General features: G+C 46.3%; 1 protein-coding gene across 1 annotated transcript in view; it reads left to right on the top strand.

The window, feature by feature from the left end:
* The window catches only part of LOC119447235 (homeobox protein ceh-30-like), a 127,547-nt gene extending 106,656 nt beyond the window's left edge, over positions 1-20,891 (top strand). The window contains exon 3 of the mRNA XM_037711485.1: positions 20,714-20,891. Coding sequence (XP_037567413.1) covers positions 20,714-20,891 — 178 coding nt within the window. The remainder of the gene's footprint in view (positions 1-20,713) is intronic.
* Positions 20,892-21,870: the final 979 nt, after the last annotated feature.

The following is a 21,870-nucleotide window of genomic DNA, read 5'->3' as shown; positions in this document are numbered from 1 at the left end:
ATATCGCTCCATACGCTCCATCTCCTGCTTAACTCGGTCACGCAAGGGCACGACAATACGACGGGCAATATAAAAATTACTGAGTTCGGCGTCAGTTAGTAGTCTCATTTAATAGCTCCTATACCAACGAAAATCTGGGGGTAAGAAGCTTCTATGGCTGGCGCGCTGCTTTATAACCCTTAGGAATTCAAGCGCTGGGACATACAAAGTACGGAGCGTAATGGTGAAGTCACGCTTTGTTGGCCAGTGCTTTGTTTCCACTGGATATTGGCCATGAAACTTTCCCAGAACATCCAGTGGCTCATTTGTAAGGCCTGTTAGGCCTCTGTCGCACTTGTTCAAGCTGGTATGCAACCTGGGAAACGTTGAGGGTACAAGGAAAACTTCTGTATCCGAATCTAATTTAGCGAACAGCGGAATGCCGTTAATGACGACCTGTGCATACGGAGAATTCTAGTGCTCTCCGCTTACAGCGCCGACAAAATACGTGCCCTTGTAGATATGGAGAGACGAAGGTTGTACCTTTTTTCGGTCACCTGCAGACTTTTTTCGAACATGCAACCGCAGCGGTTGCTTTTCACAGCTCTTGCTGTATACGAGGCACTCCTTGACCGCAGCAAGGGCATGTTCCGGGGTGCCTGGTCGGTAGGAATGTCCTCTGGCCTTGTATGCCAGTTAAAAACAGTGCTTTGACGAGCTGCTGTCCTGAACAATCCGCCCTGAGCTGCACTTGCTCGCTGACCCCGTCAAGGTTGCCGCTGCGAAGGGTCCGTCGCCAGTTTCTGGCAGTTGCTGCTGCTGTCGTTGGACGGTCTCTTTTAAGCAGGCTTTCGCCGGGTCACTTGCTAATGTGAAATTTGCATCCGTTTGTAGTGTCTCGGAGAGCTTATCATCCCTGAGGCTGACAATAAACCTGTTGCTACCTGCTCTAAAGCACGTCCTCGTCCCTGGTACTGTATATAGTACCTTGGAGAAGGCAGATTCCCAGAAAGCACACAAAAACTGTCACGGGACTTTACGTGGGCTTTCGCGGGCTTCTTTCTGGGTTTTGTATAGCATGTATAGAGAACAGAAAGCTGGATCAGAAAGTTGTCAGGATGTTCTACAATTTTCTCATTGACACTTTTGCCCTGAATATATTTCAGAAGTTGATGAATAATAATTAATTATGTAATTAGGCGAAATACAAAACATAGTCTCACTTTCTCCAAGCGAGGGCAAACATTACCTTCGTTCTGTCGAGCTACGTGGCACGTGCATATTTTAAAGTTTTGGCACATGTTACGTGGAACTTATGGTATGCGTGTTATTTCAGGTCTGCATTTCAATATATCCATATAATGCACTCGGGCCCAGAGTCTGCCTCTAGCCTTAATGTTATCTACGAGCATTGGTGACATTACATTAAGCTATGTATTGATTCCGCCAACGTAATAAACCTTACGGAATTCTTTTACATTTATATGTACACGCAGTGCCCCACTGGCCATGTTTTACATCTTTTCGTCAAACTTTAATCCATGCCCTATAAACTTAAAGTTGTCACTGCTGTTGCACTAATATCGCACTGTAACAGGATCTGAGACCACTTTGGAGGCCGTACAGGTGCTTTTTGCTTTGCCTATTATGGCACAAATATTATGTTGGTATACATATATGTATGAATATCATAACGTGTGTATATGCATACATGTACTAATAACGCCGGCTATAACGCATGTGTATGAATTGCTAAATTGTATTCGTACATACTTATGCCAAAATAAATCACTGCTACTACGAGAACTAAATATTACTTAATGCAAAACATAGGCGAGCCTAAAGCATACTCGAGTAAATGCTCGTAAACTTCCTTACACCACAAAAACCTGCGCGAAATACGCTCCTGCCATATGTGGTTATGGTCAGGCAAACATTGCCAATACCGTTGAATCTCTCCAAATCCACATACTTTCCATGCATGCCTTCCTAAAAATTTGTTTCAGAGTCTTTCTACGCCAGGATCATAGTTGCAGTATTAATCGCATAAAATAACAACTTATACCTCATACAAGGCATTTCTATATTGTTTCATCTCTTTATTTGCTGAGCATCAGTATTTCGTGGCGCTTCGTTACATCTGTTTTCTTGTGTGCTCTTGTCCAGGACAGGGCAGTATCCAAGATACAAGTATCTGAGATACTATCTTAAGATAATATTTTCGTGTCTTCTAGCTGTATGATGATACATTCGTCCAGACGCGTATAACTATCTGTATTTTCGAGTATCGTTTATCTTAAAACACAAGATAAACTAAAAGCAAAATCAGCGACGACAACCAGAGTCACTGGGGCAGGCAATTGACGACACTTTGATGCTAATTCATTTTACTGCGATATCAATTATCTGGACACTCTGAGAGAATTTTCGTGTCATGACTTGAAAAAGTATCTTGGCGAGTTATCCCCGCGTTTTCATAGTGTTGCCAGGTCGGACGAGATGGCGTAGCCCAAAGCTATAGATATTGTAGCCCAAATGTAGCCAAACACAAAAAACAGCAACAAAAATTCGTAGCCAAATATAGCCATTTTATTTGCAGTTTTATCTGTGTAAACATTTTCACATTCGACTAGGGCAATCCTTTTTTGCACAACCCGTCGCAACAAAATGTCCGTGCCGCCGTGGTCGACCCTTCTGGTTATTTTTCATGAAAAATAACCAGAAAATTCCATTGTTTTTTTCTTTCCGAACTCGCTTGTATCACAGCCACTTGTTGAGGTCACAGACTTCAAATACCTAGGTGTAACTATAACAAACATATTGAAATGGAATTCACAAATGAAACGCTCGCGCGTCCTCCTTCCGCAAACACTGTTTGCTCAGACATAAAACAAGCACCGGTAGAGGCAAAACAGCATATTCGTCGCTTATTCGACCGAAGCTTGCTGCTATTTTTTGGGATTCGAACACGAAGCTTAACATCGATGCACTCGAGAGGATCCAGCGAAAGCTATCCGGTTTATTTATTCAAAGTATCGACAGACAGACTCCCCGATTGTGTCAACATCGCATTCAAACATTGCGGCTTCGGCGCAAGATTCAGAGATTAAAGTTTCTTTTTCAGCTGAAGCACAGGAAACTAGCTTTAAATCCAGGTGATTATATATCGGTCTTCTTCACCCGAGAAACAAGGCATCGCCACGCTGAATCCCTTACCGCTTTCAGCGCCAGAACTAATGCGCTCAAATTTTCTTTTTTTGCCACGCACGGTAAATGAGTGGAAGTTCTTCCATCGGCGTGGTTACACAGCACTGAAATAATCGACCAAATGGTTAAATAGGACGTAGTGCTTTTTTTTGCTTTGTTGGTACCTTACGTTGGTACCCTCCTGCTTTGTTGGTACCTTGTTCACTTATGCGCCATTTGCTCATTTGTCATTGGGATGTTGTTGCCTTGTTTTTGTTACAGTATTTGGTTCCTTTTTACTAGCCTGATTGTATAGCCGAACCTAGCAATTGGGTCCTTTATTGTAGAGCTTATAGGTGTGTAAATGCACCCTCTTTTAGTTTGTTTTTTGTTATCAATCTTTCCACCTTATTTTGTTTTTGTTGTTATAGTACTTGGTGTAATTGTATTGATCTATCTATATTGCATGTACACTTGTATTACTTGAATGTATCTATATACACTCCTAATAGGGCCTCCTGATGGCCTGCAGTATTCTCTAAATAAAAATAAATAAAATAAACAGCGACGTCATGCTTGCACGCAGAACACATTTTGGTTGGCCCCGGAAGCTCTCAAGTTCCAGCGAATCACTGCACAGGGTGAAATCAAAGTGCTTCTATTTTATGACAGATGGTACTAAGTGATTATTTTTAGTTACTTGCAGTAATATTAACTACGAACTCCTCGTTTAGCTGTCGTAAACGCAAAATAATGTTCAGCATCATCGACCTCTCAAGTGACCTCTGCCTAAGGCGTAGAAAAAGTTCAGCTGTCCAGCGGTCTGCGACGGCTACGCGCCCACGGCTTCTTTTTCTATCAGCCAAAACCAGACTTTCGCGCTATGATATCTCGCGTTATTTGTCTCATCGTCCTACCTTGTTTTCTCGCTTTTTTTCTTTTCCAATTAGCTTGGTTTGGGTTAGCTGGTACATGCTCTATATTGTGCCCATTAACATCAACCTGGCCGCCATCTTAGGTCTCTAACACGGCAAGAACATGCGTTAAAGAAGGGTCGGACTACAGATGCCACTCACTGTCAGAATCGGAGTAAGCAAACCTTTAAAAGGTTACTGCGCAAAACGGCACACCAGCGTAAGCCCCCGCAGGGGCGTCTGCGCAAGCTGGCGTTTGGTGAGTTGCGCCACCACGTACCTGAGCACACGGGGGTTGGACCCTCCCACGCGTAGCCGTGCGTGGCTTAGCCGTGTCTGGGAAAAGGGGGATCCTGGAGGTTGAGCTAATGTCGGGTGTTTGGACCTTTAAGGACCCCCCCCCCCCCCGGCTGAGACAACACACCTCTTTGGCCTCTGCTTCACATAGACGGCACCCCCGGACTGACCCACCCGGCGGAAATCGGTGGTCACCTTTTCCTGTCCCCCTCTCCGACCTTTTTCTTCTCTATTTTTCTGTCCTCACTGTACTGTCACCTCTTCTCTTCTGTTACTTCCACACTTTTCATAGGCGGCTTGGGTTAACCTTGTGTAGGTGCCCTCTCTTGGGTTTTTATATAAGGTTATAGCAGCAATGTACGGCTGGCGCCTGCAGCCTTACACGTGAAGTGCTGTAGCGTCCCCTTGTTGGACTCCGTGGTGGGTGGCTGCCATTGCTGCCGAACAACACAAAATTGTTATGGGAACGCCCGCTTTTCCTCGACTTCTTGATCGTCTCGCTCAGAAGAGGGGACGCACCGATGAGTTTCTGAATTTGTTCACCCGGCCTAAAGACATCTTCCCCCGATATCAAGTAGTACATAGTGAGAGAACGGAAAGACTAGCAAGAACCATATCCCCATTTGTAGTTGCGAAAACCTTGACCAACACGCTAGGCCCTGGCTATAAAGTCACCAAAATGCCAAGCGGGGACCTTCTGCTTGAGCTACGTGATAAGGAACAACACAACAGACTCTGCAAGCTTGTGACTTTTGGTGATGTCCCAGTTACTGTTTCACCGCATCGTTCCATGAACACAGTACGCGGGGTAGTATCCGAAGCAGACCTCATCGACCTAACTGAAACCGAGTTGTTGGAAGGTTGGAAGGAGCAAAACGTCACGAATGTGCAGCGCATCGTTATGAGACGGGACAACAAAGAAATTCCCACGAAACACCTGATACTTACCTTTGAATTAAGCGTCTTGCCACAAAGCATCGAAACAGGCTACACAAAAATAGCAGTAAGACCATATATCCCAAATCCTAGACGATGCTACCAATGCCAAAGATTCGGCCATGGCTCGCAGAGCTGCCGTGGTCGACTCACCTGTGCCAAGTGTGGAGTACAAGGCCATGCCTCAGACAATTGCGAGGCGATGGTGCGATGGAATTGCGAGGCGATTGCGATGGTGACCATCCAGCGTACTCCCGGTCTTGTCCAAGCTGGAAAAAAGAGAAAGAAATTCTAACACTGAAAGTCCGTGAAAACATATCGTTCAGGGAAGCACGCGAAATGTGCTCACCATTCCACACTACCACTTACGCTGATGCGGCGCGTCAAGGGGCAGCGTCGCAGCGGCTACTGCCACCTGCCCAGCCCGCGCGCAGCGAGCTGTCGCTTGTGGCTCCTGCCCCCAGGGTGGAAGTAGCTAAGTCTACTCCACCTAACCAGCAAACAGGCCCGGTTACCCTAGGGTTGCCGGCACCACAACAGCCCTCGGTGGCAGCCTGCGCTACGCGAAGCGAACCCGCAGGCCCACCAGCAGCTCCCACGGTGGGTGCAGTCAAGGCTGCCTCACCCTCTCCGGCCATTGCTGGCTGTGGTAACACCCGGCGCAGCTCAGGCCCAAAGGCAGCCCCATCGACCTCCGGGCTGGTGGGCACAAATGTCTCGTAGTTCGCGGCGAGACTCTCTCGCGAAACTTCTCGCTCGCAAGAGCGCGTGTCCGGCGCCTCTCAAGAGGCAATGGACACTACACCCATCCCGACGGCGCACCAAGCGCCTAAGGAGCGGCGAGGCTCCCTCGACCGCTTCAGAAAGGACAAATCCCGCGTTACAGGGCCTGGAAAGGGCTCTGTAATCTAAGGCAGTACTTCCGTTTTTAGTACACACAGCACCAATTTATTTTCATTATGGATACACAAATTATACAATGGAATGTCAGAGGCCTTCTTAGGAACCTCGACGATATCCAAGAACTTCTTTACCAACACAATCCAAAAGTGCTGTGTGTACAGGAAACGAAACTTAAAATCAACACATACAAACTTTCTCCGACACTATGTTACGTTTCGTAAAGACCGTGACGATGCTATCGCATCATCAGGCGGTGTTGCCATTATAATTCACAAAAGCATAGCATGTCAACATTTGCAGCTACAAACGCCCCTCGAAGCAGTGGGAGTTCGACTTGTTCTTCTGAACAAACTCATCACCATTTTCTCGCTTTACATTCCCCCACATTACCACTTACACAAACATGAATTTCAGTCCTTATAGACGAATTGCCAGAACCTTATCTTGTTCTTGGCGATTTCAATGCGCACAGCAGTCTGTGGGGCGACTCTAGTATCGATGCGCGAGGTCGTCTTATTGAAGAATTTCCTTTCTCGTCTGGTGCGTGCCTCCTGAATAAGAAGGAACCTACATTTTACTATATTGCAAACAGAACCTTTTCTTCTATTGACCTTAGCATAGCTTCCCCGTGTCTATTTCCTGAACTTGAATGGGAAGTTACCAAAAATCCTTACGGGAGCGATCACTTCCCCATATTACTGAGAACAACCACACAAAATAAGTCTCCACCACAAGCCCCTCGATGGAAGGTTGATACAGCAGATTGGGAGAAATTTCGAACTCTTACTAGCAATATCTCCTGGGCTGACATGTCTTCGTTAGGAATTGATGCTGCTGTAGAGTATTTCACTGCCTTCATAATTGATGCCGCTTCTAAATGCATATCCGAAATAAGTGGTGTGGCATGCAAACGCCGTGTCCCATGGTGGAACGACGAATGTAGGAACGCTCGTAGGAAACAGAACAAAGCGTGGGGGTTGCTACGTGATTCACCTACTGCGGAGAATCTTATCAACTTTAAGAAGATAAAGTCACAAGGCAGGAGAACGCGCCGACAGGCCAGAAGAGAGAGTTGGCAGAAGTTTTTATCAGGTATACACTCGTATAGAGATGAGGCCAAAGTATGGAACAGGGTTAACAAGATGAGAGGACGACAAACATATGCACTCCCTTTGGTAAATACACAGGGCGACAGCTTGGAAGACCAAGCGAACCACCTGGGTGCACATTTTGAACATGTGTCGAGTTCATCGCACTATTCTCCAGAATTCACAAAATACAAAGCAGCAATAGAAAAACAAAAACTAGACCGAAAGAGCACCGGGAACGAGCCATATAATTTACCTTTCTCTTTAGCAGAGCTTCATGCATCACTCGCCTGTTGCAACCAATCTGCCCCAGGCTCTGACCGCATATTATATGAAATGTTGAAGAACCTACCCTCTGAAACGAAGAAAACCCTTGTCTGTCTGTATAACTCTATATGGACCTCCGGCGAGATCCCCTCTGCCTGGAAAGAGGCCATAGTGATCCCTATCCTGAAGCAGGGGAAGGATCCATCCTCTGTATCGAGTTATCGGCCCATTGCGCTAACAAGCTGTCTCTGCAAAGTCTTAGAAAAAATGATAAACCGTCGCCTATTACATTTCCTAGAATCAGACTGCTTGACCCATACCAGTGTGGTTTTCGCGAGCGTCGATCCACCACTGACCACTTGATACGTATTGAGGCGCATATACGCAAAGCTTTTGTTCACAAACAGTTCTTCTTCTCTGTATTTTAGACATAGAAAAGGCCTACGACACCACATGGCGGTTTGCCATACTCAGAGACCTCTCCCACTTTGGTATACGTGGTAATATGTTAAATGTTATTGAGAGTTATCTGCTGAATCGCACATTCCGTGTTCGAGTTGGCAATGTTTTATCACGACCTTTTGTGCAGGAAACTGGTGTACCCCAAGGAGGCGTGCTCAGTTGCATACTCTTTATCGTTAAAATGAACACGCTTCGTGCTTCTTTACCACCAGCTATCTTTTATTCCATCTACGTGGACGACGTACAGATAGGCTTCAAGTCCTGTAACCTCGCAGTGTGCGAGAGACAGGTACAGCAGGGGCTCAACAAAGTGTCTAAGTGGGCAGAGGAAAACGGGTTCAAAGTAAACCCCCACAAAAGTTCTTGTGTTCTTTTCACCAGGAAGAAAGGTCTTGTTGCAGATCCAACTATCGAAATGTGTGGACAACAAATACCTATAAACAAAGAACACAAATTTTTAGGCATCATACTTGAGTGTAAGCTTACTTTCATTAACCACATAAAACATCTCAAGGCGAAATGCCTAAGAACAATGAACTTACTGAAAATTTTATCTCACACATCCTGGGGCACCGACAGGAAGTGTTTAATGAATCTTCACAGGAGCCTCACTCGGTCACGATTGGACTATGGTGCCGTAGTATATCACTCTGCCACCCCTAGCGCGCTAAAAATGCTAGATCCTGTCCACCATCTAGGTATCCGCCTGGCCACTGGCGCATTCAGAACAAGCCCCGTCGAAAGTTTATACGTAGAATCGAATGAGTGGTCATTCCACCTCCAGAGAACATACATTAGCTTCACCTATTTTCTCAAAGTGCACTCCGATCGGGAAAATCCTTGTTCTACAACCCTTAATGATTCGAAGTGTTCAACGTTTTTCTATAATCGACCCTCTATGAGGCGGCCTTTCTCACTGCGTGTAAGAGAACTTAGCGAAGAGATGGATGTCCCACTTCTAGAACATCGCCTAATGCCTCCAGCTAAGCTGTCACCGCCCTGGGAGTGGCAGGTGATAAAATGTGATCTATCCTTTGTAGAGGTCACAAAGCATGCTCCCGACCTCGAAATTGCAATGCATTTCCGCGAACTTCAATCTAAGTACTCGTGCTCGGAATTCTATACCGACGCATCCAAGTCCCATGCTGGCGTATCTTACGCCGCGGTTGGCCCCTCTTTTTCGAAATCCGACGTATTTAACCCCCTAACAAGCATTTTCACCGCAGAAGCCTATGCAGTACTGTCTGCGGTGAAGAATATAGAGAAATTGAAACTACAAAAGGCAATAATATTCACAGACTCGTTGAGTCTTGTAAAAGCGCTAACATCTTTACAAAAGCATAAGAATCCTGTTGTTATCGAGCTTTACTCACTCTTGTGTAACATTTACCAATCTCGTAGACATGTATTAATATGCTGGGTGCCTGGCCATAGAGGCATCGAGGGCAATGTGCTAGCAGACCAGTTGGCCACATCAACTACATCGCAAGCTATTAATCCTGCCGCTGCTATTTCCTCCACAGATCTGAAGCCTTTTTTCCGAAGGAAACTGCGAGGCCACTGGCAGCGTCTGTGGGACGCTGAAACAACTAATAAGCTCCACTTGATTAAGCCACAGTTAGGTTTCTGGCCCTGTACAACTAAAACACGACGAACTGATGTCCTATTCTGTCGTCTCAGAATAGGACACACATATGGTACTCACAATTTTCTATTGAATGGAAATGATCCTCCAACATGTGGTAGATGTGGCGACAGGCTCACCGTCCTCCACGTCCTCTTGGAGTGTCGGGAAGCCGAAAGAGAAAGAAAGAAACATTTTCCTCTCGCATATCGCTATTGTGTCCCTCTGCATCCCGCTATGTTTCTCGGTAAAGAACCACTTTTTAGCACCAACGCAGTCCTTGCTTTCTTGAAAGATGTTGTGCTACATGTTATTAGCCCAATAAGTTCGTAGTGCATCCTCTCTCTAGAGGATGTTGCTGCGATAGTTTTTTTTTAACTGCACATACCTCCAGGCCCTTGTGTTTCAAGGGCTCGTGTGTAGGCACTTGTGCTTCTGGCCAATTCTTGTATCTTTAATTTTTTGTAACTCGTATCATTCTTTCGCAATGCATTGTTCATGTCCATAGTACACATAATCACTCATTGCCATAATCTTATTACTTATAGTTTTTACGCACTTTACAGCGACTGATTTTAGGCCCCTTTACAGCCATGCCACATCTAATGTTCATATAATTCCCTATTCATCTACCACTAACAAGCCATTACCATCGTCTTGGCGCGAACTAATACTGTCATGGCGCTCTTTGGCCATACCTGGCCCTTGCGCCAATAAACCACAATAATCCAGCGTAAGAACCGCGCAGTGGTTTTCGGCGACGAGCACGTCCCGAACGTAACTCACTCGAAACGGTAAAAGCCACGATGGCGCACAAAGAGCAAAGGTAAACGACAAATTCATAACAGCGGTAATCCTGTGAAAACCGGTTACTGTGAAAAAGCAAAGTATGTTGATGTGCTAATAATAATTAGTGGGGGTCTACGTGCCAAAACCACGATATGATTGGGAGGCATGACACAGTGGGGGATTCCGGAATAATTTTGACCATCTCGGTTCTTTAACGTGCACCTAAATCTAAGTACATGGGTGTTCCTGCATTTCGCCTCGGTCGAAATGCGGCAGCCGTGGCTCGGAATCAAAGCCATGTCTTCGAGCCAGCAGCGTGACACCTCACCTGCTAAGCTAATGCGGTGGGTGATGTTTAGGTGACGTGGTGCACTGATGTCACCGTGGCAAACATGTTTCTATATTAGCACAATGAGTACCTGTATCTGTGACTTTACAGGCAAACCATTTATCAGTAAAAGCACCAGGAACCGCCTTTGAGCTCGAGGTCTTACTCTCATTCTTCTTTACACTATCTCGCAAACTTGGCCCACTTTCCCATGGTTCGACTCTCCTCTCCAAGGAGGATCCGATCTTAAGTCCAACCTATCGAAATGAATCTCGAATGTAAGCACGAACAAAATTCATCTCGCAGGAAAAGGAAAATGGCAGTGAAGCTTAGCGTGAGAAACGTGGAGCAGGTGGAAAGCTGTGCCCCGTGCGATACTTCACCCAGAAGCCACGGCCATGAACACACTGGAGCGTGTCATCCACCATGCTTCCCTTCTTTCATGTCGGCGCCACCATCGCCCGACCCTATTTATGGGTATACTCACTTTCTGAGCATACCCATGTCGGATACAACTTAAGTCTGTAGTGAAGCCCCGTCCACGCCCTCGTAACCGCCCGTCACTGTTCCTCTGCGAGGCTGCAAATATCGCACTTCAAACTTACCCTGTTACCTAACTAAGGCGGTAACCACAAAAATTAAATTATAAGTACGTAATTTTATACGTGCTTACTCGTTTATTATGGTGGAACGTACAAGTACGACAAGTATAGTTGTACCAAGTACAACGCCATTTTGAAAAGGTCGCATGACGACGATCTCGTTTGCTTGCGTGATTGGCCGGCGTGGTGACACAAACCCGCGCGGTCCGTGTGCCTTTGTTGCCAACTGCTGTTTTTTTAGGTTGTATCCTACTTTAGTACAGTGCACTGTGAAAAACCCTCTACTCCCAGCGGGGTTGAAGCGCATCAAAGCCACCGGCTCGGACGCAGAGAGGGGAGGCGCAACAACCACGCTGCGGGCTCAGCCAGCTAAACATAACCTTCGAGATTTCTTTCTACTCGATCAGAGCCACCTCTTGAGCGTGTATTAGGGCGCCACTTAAATCCCAAACAAAGCCAAGTCGCAGATTTTCAGTAGCCCAAATATAGCTACATAGCCAACTCGTCCAAGTCGACGCCAAAAATTTTTTTCTAGTCCAATTTGGCTACATATAGCCAAACCTGGCAACACTGCAAGTTTAGACGAGCGACGTGCGCAACCTCAGTATTGGCGGAGCGCCGTCCATTTGCGGTGAGACGCGCCAGTCGGTAGTTTAAGTCACTGAGCTGATCAACGGCTCAGTATAGCTGGCGAAAAGTTTCTGACACAGGCCACGTTTGTGCAACGGACACAATAGCCAGACTAGATCCCCTGGAAAATAGGTGACATCCCGATGGTGCCTGTCGTACTGTGATTTTGATCGGTCTTGCGAGGCCAGAGTACACATGCGGGCCAAGCGTCGAGCTCCTTCAGCGAGACACAGTCTCGGCGATGGAGAGATCGCCGCTGGTGGTGTAGTGGTCGTAACAACTTTCTTTCGTCAACAGAAAAGATTTGGTTGATTTTTTTCCAGGGCGCGTGAGGTGGCCGTCCGATCAGGTCCTCCGGTGCCGCATGCTATGGTCGTCAAGTCCTGTCTTTCGGCGACTTCCAATGCCCAGCTGACGGCCCGCAGTTTAACTGCCGAGCCTGAGCTGGACACCGCATCCTCCCACTCTTGCTCGTTCGAGAGTTGCCATTCTCTCTTCGGTTTTAGATTGTTGAATTCGAATAAAATGTGCCTTAAATCTGCTTTTGTAGCCCCGCAGAGCTTACATTCGGGAGTGTGTCCAAGGCCTGGGTAGGCCGGAACCCATATAATTCTAATAGGTCTGGCGTTGAAATTTTGCGGTTTTAGGATTTGTTTGGCGGGTTTGAGGACCCTCCCTCCTGCAAAGTTTCGAACGGCTGTCTTAGAGTCGCTAAAAATCGTCTTGGCTTCCGTGCTTATAATGGCTAGTGCAATGGCCGCTTCCTCCCCCTCGTGTGCCTTTGCGCTCCATACAGAGGCGGCGGAGATCGGTTTTAGGTCCGTGCCCATGATGCCTATAGAAAAGGTGTGTGATCACGGAGCTACGCAACGTCCGGAAAGACTGCCTCCTTGTCTGAATATAGCCTGTGGGGGGCTTTGGTCCTCACCTTCCTCCTTTCTGCGTGGTGTTCTGGATGCATGTTTTTCGGGATTAGATCTATTCTCAGATACTTGTGTATGTCTCTCGGCATTTGCACGATATCAGACCCTATGCATTCGTGCCTGATATCCAAGGTTCTCATAATGTGTATTCCCGTAAGTGTTTTTGTTAGTCTGTCGTACTGTGTGGTTCTATGTGCCTCGACTAGCTCAGGAAGGGTGTTGTGCATGCCTAACATGATGATGTGTGGCGTTTAATGGCGCAAGGGCCAGCTATGGCCAAAGAGCGCCATGACATATGGTAATAAAATGTTTATGTATTATGAATGAAGTGATTAAATTGAGTTGCTAATGTACATGTTATGTGGCTGTAAAGAGGCCTAAGAACGGGTCACTGTAAACTGCGTAAAATAGAATGACAATGATTCATGACAAAATAAAAAATGAGCATAAAAGTTTTACTACGAAAAGGTGATAGAATAAGTGTTATACAAGGACTACTGCCTCCTAGGGCTCTTGAAGTAGAGAGCTGAGAGGCGTGTGGTAAAAGACATGTCACTGCGGCTACAGCCTCGAAGGCGAGGCTGTGCTACGCATGACCTGGCCAAATTATTTCTAAGACGTTAACTACATCTAGAAAGCTAAAAACTGTGTTTAAGTTAAAAAGCGGTTCGTTGCTCAGAAAGAATGCTGGGTGAAATGGCATATGCTGGAGGTATGCAGAATAAAAGTACTTTTTACGCTCCCTTTCTATTTCCTTGCACTGGATGAGGACATGGAGCACTGTAAGGGTGTCGCCACACCTTCGACATGACGGAGTATCACTTCCAGTCAGTAGGTAAGAGTGGGTGCCGAAGGTATGACCTATTCTTAATCGGCAGAGGAGCACTTCTTTGTATCGTGCTGTTTTCTCTGATATCCAGTGCCCTAACTTTGGTTTGATAAAATGCAGTTTATTGAATACCTGGGTATCCCACTGTTTCTGCCAGTGCTTCTTCAGCTTTTGACGTAAGTATGATTTAAGGTCTGTGGCAGGAATTGGTATGTTTTTGTCGGCGTCGCTAAAAACTACTGAGGTAGCGTTCCCGTCAGCATCTTCATTGCCTTTTATGCCAGTATGGCCAGGCACCCAGCATAGGACGATGACTTGTTTAGCCGTATAAGCTGAGCACAACACTGCATATAGTTGGTTAAAAACAGTGTTCTTGTTTTTTCGTACACTCATTAGAGCTCGGACTGCACTCAATGAGTCCGTGAACACAATAGCTTTTGGGAGATTCATTTGTTTTATGTGTTGAACTGCAGAGAGTATCGCGTACGCTTCTGCTGTAAAAATACTTGTATGTGGATTCAATGTACCGGATATTGAAAACGATGGTCCTAGAGCTGCATAGGCAACACCAGCAGGAGACTTCGAAGCGTCTGTATAAAATTCAGCACAAAAATACTTATCCTGAAGTTCAAGAAAATGTGAATGTATATGTGTATCAGGTGCTCGTTTCGATATTTCAACAACAGAAATGTCACACTGTATATTCTGCCACTACCAAGGCGGTGGGAGACGAGTAGGACCCATTAGAACATTCTTCAGAAGAGGGACGCCTGTTTCTTCTGACAGTGCTTCCAACCGAAGTGACAGAGGAGGCCTAGTGGCCGGGCGGTTACAGAACAGCCTGGCCGCGGACATGTCGCGAATGGTAGAATGGCATGGATGCTGGCTATCTGATTTAACCTTCAGGGTGTAGGCAAAGCTTAAGTATGTCCTTTGGAGATGTAGTGACCATTCGTTTGATTCAACGTACAGACTTTCTACAGGACTAGTCCTGAAGGCACCTGTAGCAAGACGGATACCTAAGTGGTGAACCGAATCTAGCATCTTCAAAGCACTAGGTGCAGCGGAGTTGTATACTATAGCTCCATAGTCGAGGCGCGACCTAATGAGACTTTTGTAGAGGTTCAAAAGGCATCTCCTGTCACTTCCCCAAGATGTCCGGGACAATAGCTTCAGTAGATTCATTGTCTTCAGACACTTCGCTTTCACATATTTCAAATGGGGGATAAATGTAAATTTAGTGTCTAAAATGAGGCCTAAAAATTTATGTTCATGGCTCACAGATAGCCGTTGTCCATTAAGATGAATGCAGGGGTCAGGTAGTATACCTCTCTTGTTCGAGAAAAGAACACAAGTGCTTTTTTGAGGGTTCAGTTTTAATCCATTCTCGTCAGCCCATTTACATACTTTGTTTAACCCAAGTTGTACATGTCGCTCACAGATAGAAATGTTACATGATCTAGAACCTATTTGTACGTCATCCACATACACCGAATAGAACATCGTACTAGGTAAGACAGTATGGAGCGAATTCATTTTCACAACGATTAGAGTACAGCTCAGTACACCACCTTGTGGCACACCCGTTTCTTGAGTAAATAGACGAGATAGGATATTACCAACCCTAACACGGAACGTGCGATTAGATAGATAGCTTTCAATCACTCTCAAGAGGTTGCCTCGGACTCCCATTGCAGCCAGATCACGGAGAATTCCAAAACGCCAAGTTGTATCGTATGCCTTTTCCATATCTGCAAATACCGACAATAATAACTGTTTGTGCACAAAGGCATCCCGGATATTCGCCTCGATGCGGTCAAGGTGATCAGTTGTGGATCTACCCTCCCTAAAACCGCATTGAAAAGGGTCTATTATTTTGTTGATTTCAAGATAATGAATCAAGCGTCGGTTTACTATTTTCTCAAATAGTTTGCATAAGCAGCTTGTTAGGGCTATAGGCCTATAGCTGCTGGCTGAAGACGGGTCCTTGCCTTCTTTAAGAATAGGTATTATTATTGCTTCCCTCCAGGCGGACGAAATATAGCTGGCAGAGAATATGGCATTGAAAAGCGATAGGAGTGTTTTGTGTGCTTCGGGGTTTAAGTGTTTTATCATCTCGTAAAGTATTCGATCCTTTCCAGGGGCAGATTTATTACAACAATTTAGTGCGGCCTGAAATTCTGCCATGTTAAATGGACGGTTGTAGGGTTCATTTCTGTCTCCTTTGCGATCCAGAGGCAGTCGCTCCGCTTGTCGCTTGTGTCTCAGGAATGTATCTGAGTAATGGGATGAACTGGAAATGTACTGAAAATGTTCTCCTAGAGAATCAGCTTGGGCCTCAAGAGTGTCTCCTTGTGTATTCACTAATGGTAGAGGATGAGTTTCACGGCCTTTTATCTTGTTTACCCTCGTCCAAGCTTTTCTTTCATCTGTATAAGAATTTATGCTGGAGATGTATCTCTGCCAGCTTTCCCTTTTGGCACGGCGGCGTGTTCTTCTTCCTTCGGATTTCATTTTCTTGAAGCTGATAAGATTCTCTGTAGTCGGAGAGTCGCGGAGGTGATTCCAAGCCTTATTTTGTTTTTTTCGCGCTTCTCTACATTCATCATTCCACCAGGGAACACGTCGTTTAGAAGGCGATCCATTTGTTTCGGGGATACATATTGACGCCGCATCAACAATAAAAGCTGTCAAATACGCCACTGCATCACCGATAGGAAGTGTACAGATGTCTTCCCAGTTCATGCGCGTGAGTTCTTTATAACGCTTCCAGTCGGCTGACTCGACTTTCCAATGGGGGACCCGTGGAGAGCACTCATCTGCTTTTGTTAATTTTATGACAATGGGAAAATGGTCGCTCCCATATGGATTCTTAATCACGTTCCACTCTAGGTATGGTACGAGCGTGCTAGATGCAAGGCTTAAATCGATAGATGAATACGTTTTGTTTGCCATGCTGTGAAATGTAGGCTCTTTCTTATTTAGTAAGCATGCACCTGTAGAGAGGAGGAAGCTTTCTACTAGGCGCCCTCTAGCATCACAGCGACGATCTCCCCAAAGGGTGTGGTGTGCATTAAAATCGCCCACGACAATATAAGGCTAGGGCAGTTCACAGATAAAACTGAGAAATTCTGTTTTTGACAGGTGGTAGTTCGGGGGGATGTATAAAGAGGTAATTGTGATCATCTTATTAAAGAGTACTGTACGGACAGCAACTGCCTCTAGAGGCGGTTTTAAGCTCTATTTGCCGGCAAGCAACACCTTTATCTACTACTATGGCCACACCGCCCGACGAGACAAGGGCGTCGTTGCGGTCTTTTCGGTAAATGGCATACTGCCGGAGAAAGTTCGTGTGGGAAGAATTAAGATGTGTTTCTTGGACACACAGCACCCTTGGATTGTACTTATGTAGGAGTTCCTTAATGTCATCTAGATTGTGGAGTAAACCCCTAACATTCCACTGTACTATCTGTGTATCCATTTTATATGTGTTTTGTGCTGTGTGTCTAAGAGAGGTAAATTAGGCTAGCTCACGAGGCCTTTCCAGGCCCCGTGATGGGGGTTTTCCCTTTCTTCCCGGCGCGCTCGAGGGAGCTGCGCCGTTCTTTGGGCGTCTGAGACGCCGGTGTTTTGTTTGTTGTATCCATCACCTCGTCTGAGACGGTGGATAGTGCCCGCTCAGCGGGCACGTTTGCACGGGTTTCGGGCCTATCTGCACGGGCAGTGGCCATGGGTCCCCCAGACCCGCGGGTCTGCTGGCCCTCCTTGGCAGGGGGCGGAACAGCACTGGCTGCTCCAGCCAGGGGGGCTGATGGCGTGACCGCCGTCACACTCCGTGTGACTTGGGCGGCCGCCGAATGATGTGACGTTGCCCCCCGGCGCGCCACATCGGTGTAGGACGGATTAGACTGGTTGTTCGTCGAGAAACGTTTACGTGCCTCTTGGAATGATAGGTTGAATTTGATTTTCAGTTCGATGATTTGCTTTTCTTTTTTCCACGATGGACACGAACGGGAGTACGCTGGGTGATCTTCGTCACAGTTAGCACAGTGGGTGGTGAAAGTGCAGGTATCAGACGAGTGCTCATTGGATGCACATTTTGCACAGATGGTGCGCCCTCGGCAGCTTTGCGAACCATGCCCGAACCACTGACACTTAAAGCATCGGCGCGGATTCGGGATGTATGGCCGTACACGGAGTTTGCAGTATCCAGTTTCTATCGAGTCTGGGAGGTTACTCGTTCCAAAGGTTATGATTACATGTTTTGTTGGGATTTGCTTGTCATCGCGCCTGATGGTGATTCTTTGGACCTTTACTACATTCTGATCTTGCCACCCCTCGAGTAGCTCGCTCTCACTAAGATCGATTAGGTCATCTTCAGAGATGACACCGCGGACAGTGTTCAATGATCTGTATGGGCCCACTGATACAGGGATGTCTCCAAAAGCAATGAGTTTTGATAATTTGCTGTATTGGGTCTTGTCACGAACTTCAAGAAGAAGGTCGCCGCTTCCCATCTTAGTTACTTTGTAGCCTGGGCCTAGTGATTCTGTCAAAGATTTTGAGACAACAAAAGGAGATATTGTGCGGACTGTCTTGGTTTCGTGCTGATTGTGAATTACATGATACTTTGGGACGATTTCTTTTGGCTGCATGAAGAAATTAAAGGTTTCATCGGTGCACCCCCTCTTGAGGGAGCGATCAGGGAGTGAAGGGAAATTGGATTCTATGAAAAGATAGCTATATTCGACAGGGATGGCCGCCACCCACCATGGAGCCCAACTAGGGGACGACACAGGACAAACGATTCAGTTCTGTGCACGCCAACGGTGCATCCCCACTATAACCAAATACCTATACCCAAGGCTGGATATAATGCACAAGGTTAACCCTTGCTGCCCATGAAGTCGGAAGTAAAAGGAAAATGAAGAGAGGACAGGAAAGACTGAAAGTGAGAGAAAAAGACGAAGATTGTAGAAAAGGACAGGAAAGGGCAACTACCGATTTCCCCCGGGTGGGTAAGTCCGGGGGTGCCGTCTACGCGAAGCGGAGGCCAAAGAGGTGTGTTGCCTCCACCGAGGGGCCATAAAGGTCCAAACCCTGGTATTGACTCAACCCCCAGGATCCCCTTTTCCCTGGACACGGCTAAGCCGTGCACGGTACGTGGTGTAGCAAAACACCAAACGCCTGCTTGCGCAGACGCCCCTGCGGGGGTGCATGCCTAACATTAGCAGCCTGTCTGTTGATGCATTATTAGGGATATAAAGGACTGCCTTGTATGATTGTCTTATGAGGCATTCAACCTTGTTCATTTCTGCTGCCTGCAGTTTGAGATAGGGCAGGGGGTATACTATACGGCTGAGCACGAAAGCCTGTACTAGCCTCCTCAAATCTGTTTCTTTCATTCCTTGGCGTTTGTTTGCTATTCTTCTTATAAGCCCTGGTTTGTCCAACGCACGCGATTAGTTTGTTGAGCGTCGTTGTGTTTTTCCCGTTTTTTTTTTATGTGCATTCCCAAGATTCTCAAGGTTTGTACATTTGGAACTTTTAGTCCATCAACCTAATATCCAATTGTGGCGGGGGATCATTTTTCTTTGGCCTGTGTCTGCTTATTAGGAGTTTTTGCGGGAAGCATACGAGTCCGACTCTCCAGCCGTATTCGGTCCCTATATCCGCTTCCATCGGTATCGATATCACCCTCGTTTCCCCTTACTGTGCAGGGGGTGATGTCGTGTGCGTAGAGTGCTGACGATAGGTTTGGTATGGCGGAAATAAGCTTGGCTTGGGTATGAGGGATATGTTGAAAAGAAACGGTGACAACACCTTTGATTCCTAATCGTAGCGTATCCGACTTGATGTTTCCGAAAGTGATTTCGGCCTTTCTGTCGGTTAGAAGAGCCTTGATGTATGAATGTATTCTATCTCCTACGTTTAAGTCGGAGACGGCATTCATGATGTCATTGTGGGTGACATTAACGAAGGCTATTGTGAGGTCTAGTGTCATTATTGCTTTGGTGTTGGAGTTAGTCGGTGTGTTTATTTCATCTTCCGAAATCCTGAGCATTATATCTTGCGTAGATAGGTTGGGACCGAATCCAATCATGGTGTGCGGAAAGAGATCGTGCTTCTCTATGTGATCCTATAATCTAGATAGCACCACGTGATGCTCCAAAATATTCCCTAAGCATGAGCTTAGTGATATGGGTCTGAGGTTGCTTATTTCGAGTTTCTTGCCTGGCTTGGGTATAAGAGTTACCTTGGTGTGTTTCCACATCTCTGGCAGCCATCCATCCTTCAAGCGTTTGTTGAGATACGCCGTGATCTCTTGAATAGTGTCATCGTCTAGATTTCTTAGTATTTTGTTCGGCACTCCGTCCGCTCTTGGAGCAGAGGAAGTTGTAATTTTCTGCATGGCCGCCTTTACCTCTGCTACCGTTATGTCTTCATCAATTTCAGGGCAGGGGTTACCGCTGTAGTTGGGAAGCGTCTAATTTTTTTTGTTGTGCGTAGATATCTGGTTTGGACTGCCGTTATCATTTACTGCTTGCGCTAACAGCGAAAGTTTCGCTTCATACCTACATAACTTTGCCCATTTTATTAATGCCTTTTGTGATTCATGGTAACTAAAACATCAACACTTTGATATCTCCGCCTGTCATAATATTGTCCAATTAATCACAAATATTTTAACTGTTGTGCGTGCCAAATGTACCTTCGCTGCAAACGGTACCAGAAAACACGAGGGACAAACAAGGAGACCGCGACGATAACAAGGCGAATATTATCCTTGCATCTTCCCTCGTGTTCTTTGGCGCATCCCCACGTTTGCAGACATGATAAACCATCTAGCCCAAAAACCCATTGTGATCAAACCGCGCTGCACTTCCTTGTGCATTCTGCCGAGAAATATTTGTACGGAGTTTGGCGAGTTTTCAAGGAGTGTTATCTGTGCACAGGACCAAGTGGAAGCGGCAGAGCCAGCTGAAAGTCGAGCAGCTTCGTCGGCCGGACCCGGATGCTGCTCAGCTAGCAAACCCGGCGGCAGCCGGCGTTTACCTCGACCTGCTGGCCCCCGGAGAACATTGCCTCGCCAAGCACGGATACCTCGGAGGCATGTTCGTGGCCGGATTTTAGGGCGTACACTGCACAACCCTTGGCGACAAACACACGCAACCCGCCCGCGTCGTGACTAGACCGAACGCACCACCCCGCAAACCTCCTTCGCTGTGTCGTAATTACGTGGAATGTATACTACTCCAATAAATGATGTTGCACCTGTTCCCTCCAAGTAGGCCTTACATGAAAGGTCGCATGGACATGCAGCATATGATGGCCAGTGGCCACAAATGGCGCCTAGAGGTTCAGTGGTCGCATAGCTCTGACTCTACCATCAGTCGATTCGCTGTACAAATAGAATTCACCCTATTCTTTAAGACGTGCAGCAAATTCCGTCATTGAAGACTGAATAAAATCTCAAGAAGGGGCAATAAAATACAACACGTCGCGTCGTTGGCCGAGCATTTCACTCACTGGAGCACAAATAGATCATGCCATACTCTGTCCGTTAACTAATTTATTAATGGCAATAACCATCTATGACATCACAAACGGATCTCAGTGTGTTGTTTCTAGATCCCCAGAAAACCACTTTTAAAAAACACTTCGAGAAGCGTTTAGGGTTGCGAATACCGTTGAAAACACTCGAACACGGTGCATTAACAGTCGCAGGAATCTTTTATTGTGTTAACGCATGTGTAGCTACACCTATACTTGCGTATCTTATAGCATACAATTAAAACATTGCGCATTTGCGCACCACGAGGTATTAGTGCGTCCTTCGGTTCCGTGAACACATATTCTGGAGCTAGATTGTGCCGCTGCCCTCATCACTATCACGAGTGACGGAAACGGGCGTGTCTTCCCAGCGGAGCTGGAACAGTGTGTCAAAGCTATGATTGTGAGTTGTTTCTTTGTATATTTTGTATGTAGTAGATTAAACTGCCACTCTAGTTTTTGTTCAAGTTATTCCGTTTCTTTTTATTTCTTTTTTTGCTTGTTAGGAGTAGGTAACGGTAGTCTGTCTACAAGCCACGCCGGAAAGCACTGACGTCAT

Source organism: Dermacentor silvarum, chromosome 1, assembly GCF_013339745.2.
Source record: "Dermacentor silvarum isolate Dsil-2018 chromosome 1, BIME_Dsil_1.4, whole genome shotgun sequence".
In the NCBI taxonomy this organism is placed as follows: domain Eukaryota; kingdom Metazoa; phylum Arthropoda; class Arachnida; order Ixodida; family Ixodidae; genus Dermacentor; species Dermacentor silvarum.
Note: the sequence above shows the minus strand (reverse complement) of the source record. Positions and strands in the feature narration are given on the sequence as shown.